The sequence below is a fragment of the Archocentrus centrarchus genome, unplaced genomic scaffold (genome assembly GCF_007364275.1).
Source record: "Archocentrus centrarchus isolate MPI-CPG fArcCen1 unplaced genomic scaffold, fArcCen1 scaffold_45_ctg1, whole genome shotgun sequence".
In the NCBI taxonomy this organism is placed as follows: Eukaryota; Metazoa; Chordata; class Actinopteri; order Cichliformes; family Cichlidae; genus Archocentrus; species Archocentrus centrarchus.
The window spans coordinates 337,501-352,009 of NW_022060271.1; the positions used below are offsets into that span (position 1 = coordinate 337,501).

At 42.3% G+C, this 14,509-nt stretch overlaps 2 protein-coding genes across 2 annotated transcripts in view; both read right to left on the bottom strand.

Annotated features, from left to right (window-relative positions):
• The window catches only part of LOC115777204 (uncharacterized), a 297,208-nt gene that overhangs the window by 73,657 nt on the left and 209,042 nt on the right, over positions 1-14,509 (bottom strand). The gene's annotated exons all lie outside the window — the stretch shown is intronic.
• Positions 1-14,509, bottom strand: part of LOC115777237 (uncharacterized) — a 37,673-nt gene that overhangs the window by 4,426 nt on the left and 18,738 nt on the right. Inside the window, exons 7-8 of the mRNA XM_030725080.1 lie at positions 7,751-8,080; positions 5,459-5,785 (exon numbers count right to left, since the gene is read on the bottom strand). Coding sequence (XP_030580940.1) covers positions 5,459-5,785; positions 7,751-8,080 — 657 coding nt within the window. The remainder of the gene's footprint in view (positions 1-5,458; positions 5,786-7,750; positions 8,081-14,509) is intronic.

The window sequence follows — 14,509 nt, forward strand, 5'->3', positions numbered from 1 at the left end:
CTGCTCTGGGTGTCACATGTTTAGTTACTCCTCGGCCTCCTTTAGCAGTAACGGTACTTGTAATAAATGTAGTCTGTTTGTAGCTCTGGAGGCCAGGCTTTCTGAACTGGAGACTCGGCTCCGCACCCTGGAAAATCCTACATCTAGCCAGGCCCCTGTAGCGGGTGCGGACCATGGTAGCTTAGCCGCCGTTAGCTCCCCCCCAGCAGATCCCGAGCAGCAGGGAAAACAGGCCAGCTGGGTGACGGTGAGGAGGAAGCGTAGTCCTAAGCAGAAGCCCCGGGTACACCACCAACCTATTCACGTCTCTAACCGTTTTTCTCCACTCGGCGACACACCCGCCGAGGAACAAACTCTGGTTATTGGTGACTCTGTTTTGAGAAACGTGAAGCTAGAGACACCGGCGACCATAGTCAAATGTCTTCCAGGGGCCAGAGCAGGCGACATTCATGGAAATTTGAAACTGCTGGCTAAGGCTAATCGTAGATTTGGTAAGATCGTTATTCACGTCGGCAGTAATGACACCCGGTTACGCCAATCGGAGGTCACTAAAAAAAAAAAAAAAAAAAATTAATATTGACTCGGTGTGTAAATTTGCAAGAACGATGTCGGACTCTGTAGTTTTCTCTGGGCCCCTCCCCAATCAGACCAGGAGCGACATGTTTAGCCGCATGTTCTCCTTGAATCGCTGGCTGTCTGAGTGGTGTCCAAAAAACGACGTGGGCTTCATAGATAACTGGCAAAGTTTCTGGGGAAAACCTGGTCTTGTTAGGAGAGACGGCATCCATCCCACTTTGGATGGAGCAGCTCTCATTTCTAGAAATCTGGCCAAATTTATTAACCCTCCTAAAAACTGACTACCCAGGGTTGAGACCAGGAAGCAGAGTTGCAGTCTTACACGCCTCTCTGCAGCTTCTCTCCTCCTGCCATCCCCCCAAAACCCCATCCCCATAGAGTCGGTGCCTGCTCCCAGCCCACCAAAAACCAAAGCTAAAATCAGCAAAAAACTATTTAAGCATAAAAATTCAAAAACAATAAATAATACAGCTTCATCAACTGCACCAAAAAATAAAACAATTAAATGTGGATTGTTAAACATTAGGTCTCTCTCTTCCAAGTCCCTATTAGTAAATTATTTAATAATTGATCAACGTATTGATTTATTCTGCCTTACAGAAACCTGGTTACAGCAGGATGAATATGTTAGTTTAAATGAATCAACACCCCCGAGTCACAGTAACTGTCAGAATGCTCGAAGTACAGGTCGAGGAGGAGGATTAGCTGCAATCTTCAATTCCAGCTTATTAATTAATCAGAGACCCAGACAAAGTTTTCATTCTTTTGAAAGCCTGACTCTTAGTCTTGTCCATCCTAATTGGGAAAATCAAAAACATGTTTTATTTGTTATTATCTATCGTCCACCTGGTCCTTACTCAGAGTTTCTGTCTGATTTCTCAGACTTTTTATCTGATTTAGTGCTCAGTTCAGATAAAATAATTATAGTGGGTGATTTCAACATCCATGTAGATGCTGAGAATGACAGCCTCAACACTGCATTTAATCTATTGTTAGATTCAATTGGCTTCTCTCAAAATGTAAAGGAGCCCACCCACCACTTTAATCATACTCTGGATCTTGTCCTAACATATGGCATAGAAACTGAAGACTTAACAGTATTCCCTGAAAGCCCCCTCCTGTCTGATCATTTCTTAGTAACATTTACATTTACTTTAATGGATTACACAGCAGTGGGGAATAAGTTTAATTACAGTAGAAGTCTTTCTGAAAGTGCTGTAACTAAGTTTAAGGATCTAATTCCTTCATTGTTATGCTCTTCAGTGCCATGTGCCAACACAGTGCAGAGCAGCTACCTAAACTCTGCTCCCAGTGAGGTTGATTATCTCGTCAATAGTTTTACATCCTCACTGCGTATAACTTTGGATACTGTGGCTCCTCTGAAAAGGAAAGCTTCAAATCAGAAGTGCCTGACTCCGTGGTATAATTCACAAACGCACAGCTTAAAGCAGATAACCCGAAAGCTGGAGAGGGAATGGCGTCTCACTAAATTAGAAGATGCTCATTTAGCCTGGAAAAAGAGTTTGTTGCTCTATAAAAAAGCCCTCCGTAAAGCTAGGACATCTTACTACTCATCATTAATTGAAGAAAATAAGAACAACCCCAGGTTTGTTTTCAGCACTGTAGCCAGGCTGACAAAGAGTCAGAGCTCTGTAGAGCCGAGTATTCCTTTCACGTTAACTAGTAGTGACTTCATGGATTTCTTTACAAATAAAATTTTAGACATTCGAGAAAAAATTATTCATAACCATCTCAAAGATTATTCTTCATGTTCGGCTGCTTTCAGCACTGCTGGTATTTGTTTAGACTCTTTTGCTCCAGTTGATCTTTCAGAGTTAACTTCAATAGTTACTTCCTCCAAACCAGCAACATGTTTGTTAGATCCCATTCCTACTAGACTGTTCAAAGAAGTCTTTCCAATTATTGATGCTTCAATCTTAAAAATGATCAATCAGTCTTTATTAGTTGGCTATGTACCACAGACCTTCAAGGTGGCTGTAATTAAACCTCTGCTTAAAAAGCCATCACTTGACCCAGCTGTCTTAGCTAATTATAGGCCAATCTCCAACCTTCCTTTTCTCTCAAAGATTCTTGAAAGAGTAGTTGTAAAACAGCTAACTGATCATCTGCAGAGGAACGGTTTATTTGAAGAGTTTCAGTCAGGTTTCAGAATTCATCACAGTACAGAAACAGCATTAGTGAAGGTTACAAATGATCTTCTTAGAGCCTCTGACAGTGGACTCATCTCTGTTCTTGTCCTGTTGGACCTCAGTGCAGCTTTTGATACTGTTGACCATAACATTTTATTACAGAGATTAGAGCTTGCTATAGGTATTAAAGGTACTGCACTGCAGTGGTTTGAATCATATTTATCTCATAGACTCCAATTTGTTCATGTAAATGGGGAGTCTTCTTCAGACAGTAAGGTTAATTATGGAGTTCCACAGGGTTCTGTGCTAGGACCAATTTTATTTACATTATACATGCTTCCCTTAGGCAGTATTATTAGAAAGCACTGCATCAATTTTCATTGTTATGCAGATGATACTCAGCTTTACCTATCAATGAAGCCAGATGACACACATCAATTAGTTAAACTGCAGGAATGTCTTAAAGATATTAAGGCCTGGATGACCTCTAATTTCCTGCTTCTAAATTCAGATAAAACTGAAATTCTTGTTCTCGGCCCCACAAATCTTAGAAACACGGTGTCTAACCAGATACTTACTCTGGATGGCATTACTTTGGCCTCCAGTAACACTGTGAGAAATCTTGGAGTCATTTTTGACCAGGATATGTCCTTCAATGCACATATTAAACAAATATGTAGGACCGCTTTTTTTGCATTTGCGCAATATTTCTAAAATTAGAAACATCCTTTCTCAGAGTGATGCTGAAAAGCTCATTCATGCATTTATTACTTCTAGGCTGGATTATTGTAATTCATTATTATCAGGCTGTCCTAAAAGCTTTCTGAAAAGCCTTCAGCTGATCCAAAATGCTGCAGCTAGAGTACTGACAGGGACTAGAAAGAGAGAGCATATTTCTCCCATATTGGCTTCTCTTCATTGGCTCCCTGTTAAATCTAGAATAGAATTTAAAATTCTTCTCCTCACATACAAGGTCTTGAATAATCAGGCACCATCTTATCTCAAAGACCTCATAGTACCATATCACCCCAACAGAGCACTTCGCTCTCAGACTGCTGGCTTACTTGTGGTTCCTAGGATACTTAAGAGTAGAATGGGAGGCAGAGCCTTCAGCTTTCAGGCGCCTCTTCTGTGGAACCAGCTTCCAGCTTGGATTCGGGAGACAGACACCCTCTCTATTTTTAAGATTAGGCTTAAAACTTTCCTTTATGATAAAGCTTATAGTTAGGGCTGGATCAGGTGACCCTGAACCATCCCTTAGTTATGCTGCTATAGGCCTAGTCTGCTGGGGGGTTCACATAATGCACTGTTTCTCATTCACCTTATTTACTTTGTTTATACTCCACTCTGCATTTAATCATTAATTGATATTAATCTCTGGCTCTCTTCCACAGTTCTCTTCCCTCAGCCCAACCGGTCGCGGCAGATGACTGCCCCTCCCTGAGCCTGGTTCTGCTGGAGGTTTCTTCCTGTTAAAAGGGAGTTTTTCCTTTCCACTGTCGCCAAGTGCTTGCTCATAGGGGGTCGTTTTGACTGTTGGGTTTTCTCTGTATTATTGTAGGGTCTTTACCCACAATACAAAGCGCCTTGAGGCGACAGTTTGTTGTGATTTGGCGCTATATAAATAAAATTGAATTGAATTGAATTGAATTGAATTGAATAGCGACCATTCAGATGAAAGGAAAATGAAGCCATGAAGAGACTCAAACCACCGCTACTGCTTTTTTGGTTGCTGGAGAGTTTTTTGGAAGCAGGCTTGCCGGGAAATGAAAATCTCCGTGCATATTCAAGGGACTTTCTGCTAGCTTGCTAGCGTAGGAGGAATACACCACCTAAGCACTTACCTGAGGAGGTGAGGAGGAGACCAGCTGCTAGCAATCTCCACCAGCAAACGAGCAGTAGACAAGGAGGAGTCAGATAACAATTGCAACGGAGAGATAACAAACCACCTTTGCCTTCCATAATTCTAAGTAACAATTAAATACAAGATATTGCCATGAATATAGAGACTTGAGCATCATGGTAATGACAGAGACATGGCTTCAAAAAGATATTCCAGACACCTTGATTCAACTTGATGGTTTTACAAGTGTGTGGGAGAAAGAGAATCTTATATCTGAGTGTGAGCAGCAAATAAAGCTCATTTCCTTTTCCTGTCTTTCCTCCAGCAGCCTCAGCTTCTTCCTCTTTCCCCTGTCTTCTTCTGCAGACAGCTCCTCTGGAGCTTCAAGCTGCTTCTCTTTAGAAGGACACCTACAAACCTTTGCATCCAGCCACAAAGACCCCATGGGCTCCTCTGGATCAGCAAACAGCATTTTCACTCTCATTCCTGTTGGCCTTCACAATAAAAGCCTCAGATTGATGGCTGCTCCACCCTGACCTTTGACACCATCCAAATGAGTGGATCAAAGTGTTTGAATGATCTGAGCAGCTTTCAAACTCTTGCTGTTTCTACATTTAGATTGATTTGGACTCAACGAGCAAAACTATTGATTTGATCCAAACTAAAATCCTGCAGAGGATTTGATTTGGAATTGATGATCATTGAAACTCATTTTTAATCGTCTTCTTAGTTCATTTAAACGCACAGTTGCTCCGCCCACATTTTTGGCTTGGAGAGAAAAACATCAAAGAATTTAGATTATATGAAGGAACTGAAAATAGATTCAAACTAAAACCTTTGAGAGAACAAACATGACCTCTGACCTTTGACCTGCATCTACAGCACTCACCTCTGACTCTCAGCTGCACCTTTCTCTTCAGCAGGATGTTTCCCTCCCTGCTGTAGACGGTGCAGGTGTAGGTCCTGTTGTCCTCATCTGTGGGGAGTCTCAGGGTCAGACTGAGGTCTCCAGTTTTCAGCAGGTCTTCATTCATCTTCGTTCGGTCTCTGTAACGTTGGTGCTGTTCTTCAGGCTGGTCAGAGCCGCTCTGATACACGTGGACCTCATCATCATCATCATCCATCCACTCCACTTTAGCATCTCCAGGCAGGTTTCCTGTGGTTGTGAAGGGCAGCTGGACAGACTCCGCCCCCTCCTCCACCTCCACCTGACAGACTGAGAGGACAACAAAGACAACATGAGCTGTACAAAGTGTGATTGGTGCTCCCAGAGCAGCATCATGTGACTCTTGTTGTGCACAGAATGAAGCGATGGAGTGGCGCCTCCTTCAGGCAGAAACAGCTCATGGAGATCAATAATGATTCCAGCAAAAACAAGAGTGGAGCTGCAAATAAGGGCGAGAGGAACGCTGCAGAAAAGTGTTGATGTGTGAATTGAGAACTTGATGGATTTCTTGGAGCACTAAAATCAGAGCTGCTTCTATTTCTAATATGACAGCTGGACATTAGAGCTGCAACACTTTGAATGGAGCCAGAAAAACATGAAGGTCTCCAAGTGCATTGAGCTCTGACACTGTCACACCATGAAGGAGACGTGGAAATCACTGTTTCCACTGATCACAGTCACATCAATTCTATTGATGGAAGATTGTGGGATCAATAGACTGATGGCTTTCTCCTCTGGGATCTATCAGCTGCAGATCCAGCAGTGTCAAACAGACTTGGCAGCAGATCAGGACCAAACACAAACACACTGACACTTTGTGTTGATCAGCAGCTGCAGGTAAACTGCAGCAACACTGCCACTCAGACAGTTTCTCTCTACCTGCAGGGCTTCCTTCCTGCTGTCAGTCACAGACGGATCAACAGGTTGTGGATAGAAAGCAGATTCCTTCAGCAGAGGATCCATATCACACTGGAAGCATGTGGTGGGGAAAAGAATGGCTGAAAATGGGACACTTTGAGCCCATTGGAAGCTGAAACTCTGAACAGAAGCTGCTGCAGACCAGCTCATGTGTTCAGCATCAGTGACCATGGTGAGGACTTTCACAATAAAGGAGGCCCACACTCTGTCTTTTCCCGGCCCCGGTTTCCCCAATAATCCCGTCCCATCCAGAGACGGCGTCGTTATTGGGCCATATAATAAAGGCCCAAATGAGCCCAGAGCACTTCCTGTGTGTGACTGAGCCTCACTCTCTGCCCACTTTCCTGTCTCCTCTCTGCAGCCATATAATAAAGGCAACAATGTGTCCAATAGAAATGTTTGCAGACACAAAGTCACACAGCAGCTAACATTAGAGTGTGTGTCAGTGCAGTCTGCTGGCTTTAAGCACACAAACATTACAGCTGCTACAATCTCACAAAGAGCTGTGACAGCAGAGAAAGAGAGAAAGAAAATCCTCCAAATATCAATCTACAAATAGAAATCCATCCATTCTGGGACATGTGAGGCTCACATTAATATGTCTTAAAGTGGGAGATGAAGAAATGATTCCAGGGCCCAAATCATGGAGACAAACATCAATCCACAGCTCAGTTTGTTTCCTGGCTCTAAAGTGGGAATATGTGAGTGTGAGGAGCAAATAAAGCTCATTTCCTTTTCCTGTCTTTCCTCCAGCGGCCTCAGCTTCTTCCTCTTTCCCCTGTCTTCTTCTGCAGACAGCTCCTCTGGAGCTTCAAGCTGCTTCTCTTTAGAAGGACACCTACAAACCTTTGCATCCAGCCACAAAGACCCCATGGGCTCCTCTGGATCAGCAAACAGCATTTTCACTCTCATTCCTGTTGGCCTTCACAATAAAAGCCTCAGATTGATGGCTGCTCCACCCTGACCTTTGACACCATCCAAATGAGTGGATCAAAGTGTTTGAATGATCTGAGCAGCTTTCAAACTCTTGGTGTTTCTACATTTAGATTGATTTGGACTCAACGAGCAAAACTATTGATTTGATCCAAACTAAAATCCTGCAGAGGATTTGATTTGGAATTGATGATCATTGAAACTCATTTTTAATCGTCTTCTTAGTTTATTTAAACGCACAGTTGCTCCGCCCACATTTTTGGCTTGGAGAGAAAAAAATCAAAGAATTTAGATTATTTGAAGGAACTGAAAATAGATTCAAACTAAAACCTTTGAGAGAACAAACATGACCTCTGACCTTTGACCTGCATCTACAGCACTCACCTCTGACTCTCAGCTGCACCTTTCTCTTCAGCAGGATGTTTCCCTCCTTGCTGTAGATGGTGCAGGTGTAGGTGTAGGTCCTTGCATCCCAGTCTGTGGGGCGACTCAGGGTCAGACTGAGGTCTCCAGTTTTCAGCAGGTCTTCATTCATCTTCGTTCGGTCTCTGTAAGCCTGGTGCTGTTCTTCAGGCTGGTCAGAGCTGCTCTGATACACGTGGACCTTCCTGTAACCATCCACCCACTCCACTTTAGCGTCTTGAGGCAGGTGAAGTGTGGTTGTGAAGGGCAGCTGGACAGACTCCACCCCGTCCTCCACCTCCACCTGGGGGACTGAGAGGACAACAAAGCACAACATGAGCTTGGATGGAGACATTTGTGTTGCCTCTAACAGGCTGAATGTTGCTGCTTCACTGGGAGCTCACTGTTAGATAGAAAGTGGTCAGTGTGAAGAGGAGACGCAGCAGAAAGATGAAGACTGACAGGAAGAAAGCAGTGAACAGACTGTTGGAGCTGCTGTTAGTGGGACAGGACTTTATTGAGTCTGTGAGGAGCAGATTGGACTTGATGAAGCAGACAAACACAGTCTGAGTGTTTGTGTCACACTCACTTCATCACACAGCTCAATGTGAGAACATTTGGAACAATCTGATAGAAGCGTTCCTTTAGTCAAAGCAGCAAGAAAACACTATGAAAACACCTGACTGCACACAAAACTGCAGTACTGCCAAACTGTAGAGAAAGGATCCAAAGTCAAAGTAGTTATTGTGCACAAACATGTTGGCATCAGTGTGATATGGAGCAATATTACTGCTGCACATGTTTCTATGGTGTTGAATGTGCAGTAATGCATCATATTCTATCCAATCAGATGTTTGTAGTGGCTGTCCTGTGAGGAGCAGCAGGTCTAAACAAACTGCTGTTAATGAGCTCACAAACACAGGCCTACAGCTGGATTTGAAACAGTAGATTCAATGTGAAATCCAAACTCACAGCTGGATTCAAAGGCTGAGCTCTGTGTGACATGGTTAACTGTCAGTATCTACAGGGGGGTTCAAATATGAAGGAAACATGAAGGTGGTGGATCAGAAACACAGTTGCTTCAACTTTGGACATTCAGCCAACCAAGTGATTTCTCACAGATGTTAATGTGAAAGTTCTGCTGAGCCTCCACCTGTTCAACTTCCTGTTTGATGAAAGCGGCCGTGGCAGGAGCTGACGTCTCCTCTCCATCATGGAGGCTTTCTTTGCTAACGTGCTGAAGGAGCGATTCAGACCTTCTTCACGCTGCACTCTGACTCCTCTACATCACACATGCTGGCAGGAGGAGGAAGCTGTTACCATGGACACTCTCACAGACTCCTGTACCTGCTGATGCTGCTCTGTTTGCACACAAGACGAGCATTCAGAGGAGCATCCAGCTCTGACCTATCAGGAGACACAGTCCTCACTCTGGCTCCAGGCTCAGCACTAACACATTAATCTGCTTCCTAGTTCAGACCTCTGCTCAGCACAGGTGAAACTCTGAAAGGTGCAATCATGGAAATTCAGAGCAGCAGGAAGTCAGAGTGGAGCAGCAGCATCTCAAAGCAGAACAAACGGGTGTGGGGGCCACACCTCCACCCTCCTTCCACCTTTACTGCAGCTTCATCTCCAAGCACAAAGGTTCTTGTAGCTCAGCCTGTAGAACATGTGTCCCATGTAGCAGAGCGAAGCTCCAACAGCAGCAGCCTGGCTTTAGTTTCAGCCCTTTGCTGCATGTCCTCAGCCTGTCTCCCTGCTCTCCTGTCTCTCTCTCACTGTACTGTCCAATAAAGACAGCCATCTTTAAGGTGACTGCAGTCTCTGTTTCAGCTGCTTCAACGAGCTTTGGACACAAATATGAGCCTTTAAAACTGCAAACACGTCTAAGTCACAGACCGAACAGGATTAACATTTATTGAACATCTAAAACTGAAAATATTTGAATCAGCAATATGAATTTGAATGGCCTGAAAACAGCTGCTTTTTCCTCAGCACATAAATCAAATATAAAGAGAATATTTTTGTTCAAAAATAACATCAGGAAACATGAAACTATTTCAAGCTGATGAAAACTTGCAGTTGTTTTCAGGTAAAAACTGATTTCTTTGCTTCACAGTCAGACAAACTGCAGTGTGTCCAGTTTATCAGCAGAAAGCTGCAAACACAGCGCTGCACACCTGCTCTCATTCTTTGGTAACATGCAAAGTGGCATAAATTCCCTTTTTGCAGCTGCGCCTCTCGCAGGTGCAGCTTGACCTGAAAAGCTTTCACTGCGTCATACATGTGTGTGATCACACGGTCCGTCCCTTTAACACATTAAGATGCTTCATTACGCCCACTCACACAGACACCTGTCATCCTGGAGCCGTGACGTGCGGTCAGGTGTGTCACAGGTGAGGCGCTCGCTCGTCTGGAGTCGGATGTTCACACGCAGTCACGGCCGAAAATGTCGGCACCCCTGAAAATCTTCCAGAAAATGACGTCTCCCAGAAAATCATTGCAATCACATGTTTTTATGCACATGTTCATTTTCTTTGTGTGTTTTGGAAAAACACAAAAAAAGAGGAAAAAAGCCAAAATCCAAAGAATTTCAGGCTAAACTCCAAAAATGAGTCGGACAGAAATTTTGGCACCTTTTGAAAATTGTGGGTAAAAAACTTTGTTTCAAGCTTGTTTAAAGTCACCTGTGACAGTAACAGGTGAGGGCAATATAAAAATCACACCTGAAACCAGGTAAAAGGAGAGAAGCTGACTCAGTGTTTGCATTGTGTGTCTGTGTGTGTCACACTAAACATGGAGATCAGAAAGAGGAGAAGAGACCTGTCTGAGGACCTGAGAACCAACATTGTGTACAAATATCAACAATCTGAAGGTTCCACGTCCATCTGCAGAGATCTTGATGTTCCTTTGTCCACAGTGTCCAACATAATCTAGAAGTTTACAGCCCACAGCTCTGTAGCTGATCTCCCTGGACGTGGACAGAAGAGGAAAACTGATGAAAGGTTGCAGTGCAGGATAGTCCGGATGGTGGATAAGCAGCTCCAATCAAGTTCTAAAGAACTTAAAGCTGTCCTGCAGCCTCAGGCTGCATCAGTGTCAGCACCAACTATCCATCAACATTTGAATGAAAGGAAACGCTGTGGCAGGAGACCCACTGCTGACAGAGACATGAAAAAGCTGGACTGCTGTTTGCCAAAATCTACGTGAGTAAAATCCTTCTGGGACAATGTCCTGTGGACAGATGAGACCAAGATGGAGCTTTTTGGTAAAGCACGTCCTTCTACCATTTACCCAAAACAGAAGGAGGCCTACAGAGAAAAGATCTCAGTACCTGCAGTCAGATATGGAGGAGGTTCAAACATGTTTGGCTGCCTCTGACTCCTTGAATGTGAGCAAGGCATCATGATATCTGAAGATTAAGGATTTAGGAGTCAGGTGTAGTGGAGGACATGCTTAATGAGGATATGGTGGAGTTTGTAGAAAACAATCTGATTTCATGTTTTATGTATTTTTGAATATCTGCTGATGAAACAGTGTTTGTGGTAATTTTTCTGTTTCTAGGCTGCAAAAATTCAAATGTCTGCAGCCATTTCACTTGAGAATGACTAAGGATGTACTTGAGGATTGGCTGAACAGGACCTTTAATTATTGATAACAGTTTGATTAGAGCTTTTTCACACAGTTACAACCATGTACCTACATATTATTGTATCTAGGTATCATAATGCACTTGACTTATCTAATATTAGCCAAATGTTGCATTAACCATTTGAAGCTGGTCTTTTCACAAATGAACTGTGAGCAGGAACATGGATCAATATGCTTCTAACAACCTGGTTATGATATTCTTGGAGATATGTAAATATGCCTGTATTAGTGTTTATGTTGTGTATCACTTTAGTTTGTATAGAATGTGCAAACTATTAAAAAGGGCACTAAATTATATATTTAACCCCTTAACTGGCAGCAAAAAAATCACCTGAAAAAAACTACATAACGCCTTCTGGTTATTATTGGCTCTGAACAACCCATTTCATAGCCTATTAACTGGCCGCGTCTGGTCCGCCGGCCGAATGAAGCGCATTTTATATGGCAGGCTAGTCCCGCCCATTTTGATTGACACCTCATTCGGCCAATCATGTTAAGAAATGGGTTTGCTAGAGCCAGTGATACTCAGAGGGCGTCACGTAGCTTTGTCAGGTGATTTGGTGCAGCCAGTTACATGATTGGCCGAATGAGGTGTCAATCAAAATGGGAGGGTCTAGCCTGCCATATAAAAGGGACTACAAACGGCCCGTCAGCGGGCCCTTGCCAGTTAAGGGGCTACGTCAAAGTATAGATAGCTAAATTTACGAGGTGCACCTAAAGGCACCATGGGTTGAACCGCAAATACTGATGTAGATGCGCACATTTGTTTCAGGCGCGGATGGCGTGACTCCGGTCTGTTGAAACAGCAAATCGTTTGTTAATTTTGGTAAATATTTATGGATTCAATAATCGCCAGGAGAAGTCTGTTCTTATAGACAAAACTGAGGACCGCTTATTACAATATTTACCTAAATATCCAAATTCTTATGCTATGATTGGAGGAGAGTTTAATATGTTCTGAGCAATCTTAATGATAGGTGGCCTCCAAGAAAAGACAACAGCTCTCATGATAATTATCTAATCCTTCTCATTGAAAGACTAATTGGTCTAATTGACATCTGGAGGGAAACCCATCCATTTCAAAAAGAATATAATTGGTCCAATAAATCTTTTTCAAGACAATCAAGGATTATTGATTATTGGCTCATTTCTAAAGAATTATGTAATGGGGTTGCAAACATTCTCCCTTCACCTCTATGTGACCATAAAGCCATTTGTATCTGTATCCCTTTAACACATGGCTCTAATCATTTTAAGGCTTCTTACTGGAAGCTTAGCAGCGTTCTTAAATACAAAGAGGTTTGCTTAAAATTAGAAAGCCTTATTTCTTATTTCTGGAACAAAGCCTCAAAGGAGAAAGCTTTTATTCTTAACTGGGAACTGTTAAAATATGATATTTCAAAATTTCTCAGGAACTACTCCAGTGATTTATCTAAAAAGAGAACTTCAGAGGAGAACAAAATAGTTCAAAAAAATCACTTTTCTGTCTTCAAAAGCTGTTGATTCCCTGGATACCAATGAAAAAGCTGAACTTGATGAGTTGCAGCTTAGGCTAGATGAGATATATAAAAGGAAAGCTGAGGGAGCGTATGTTAGATCACGTAGACAATGGCTTGAGGAAGGTGAGCAGAACTCTGCATATTTTTTCAGAGTAGAGAGACAGCAGTCAAAAAATAACTCTATAAGACAGTTAAGAATTAATGGTTCAGTTGTAGAAGACCCGAAAGAAATAGCTAAATTCTGCACTGAATTTTATAGCAATCTTTAAGCATCCAGATCCTGTGAGCAGTCAATAACCAATTTCTTTGATTCTCTTTTTGGTAACACAAAATTGGTAGAAGATGATGCTGAATTCTGTGACAGACCAATAACTTTAAATGAAGTCATCAAAGCTTTAGGTCAGTTAAAGTTAAATAAATCACCAGGCTCAGACGGGCTTACATCAGAATTCTATAGGAAATTCTCTGTTAGTCTAGCTCCATTCTTATTAGAAGTTTTCACTGAGAGCATCCGTAAAGGCCTGGTACCCCCTACATTGCATCAAGGTGTAATTACTTTAGTCCCTAAACCACAGAAAGACCCCCTCCTCCTAGACAATTGGTGCCAATCTCTTTATTAAACAACGATTACAAAGTTTTAGCAATAATCTTAGCCAATAGAATTAAATTAGTTATAGATTCTGTCATTGATGAATGCCAGTCTGTTTCATTAAAAACCGTCACATCTCTAATAATCTTAGACTAATTTTAGATATTCTGGATTATTCTGAATTTATACAGGACAATAGTTTAATTCTATCTTTGGACTTTCACAAAGCATTTGACACATAGAGCAAGAATTCATGCTCATTACACTTAAAAGATTTGGTTTTGGTGAGTTTTTCACCAGATGTGTACAGACTATGCAGAAGGTACTAGCAGAACTAAACTTCCTTATGGTACTTCTCCTAGGTTTAGCCTCCACAGAGGGGTTCGACAGGGATGCCCGTTATCTGTATATCTGTTTCTGTTAGCAGCTGAGTTTCTAAATGTTCATGTCAGAAACAGTCCTATACAGGGGATCAGTATCACAGGTCCAACTATTTTCATTAGCCAGCTGGCTGATGATACAGCTTTATTTTTAAAGGATGTGTCACAGGTGTCTCTGGCAATTAGTACAGTTGAAAGCTTCACTAAGGCCTCTGGCCTGTCCCTTAATATTAATAAGTGTGACCTGCTGTCAGTGAAAAACTGCTTACACTCCTCTATTTGTGGCATCCCTGTTAAAGATAATGTAACATACCTGGGTATTAGTATCACTAAGAACAGTAAAAACAGAAGTATTACCAATTTCATTCCCATTCTTGAAAAGTCAAAAAGGATTTTTAATAGCTGCTACAAAGGGACTGCTCACTAAAGCAGGAGGATTATCCCGGCTATGCTGCCCAGTCTCTTTATGCAGATAAATCAGTTTGTAAATCTGCTGACAGAATGCTTTCCAGCTTTTTATGGAAAAACAAAACGCATTATTTACACAAATCTGTTGTCCTTAACAACGATAAGTTTGGCGGTCTAAATGTTATTGATTTTGACTCCTTTAATAACGCCTTTA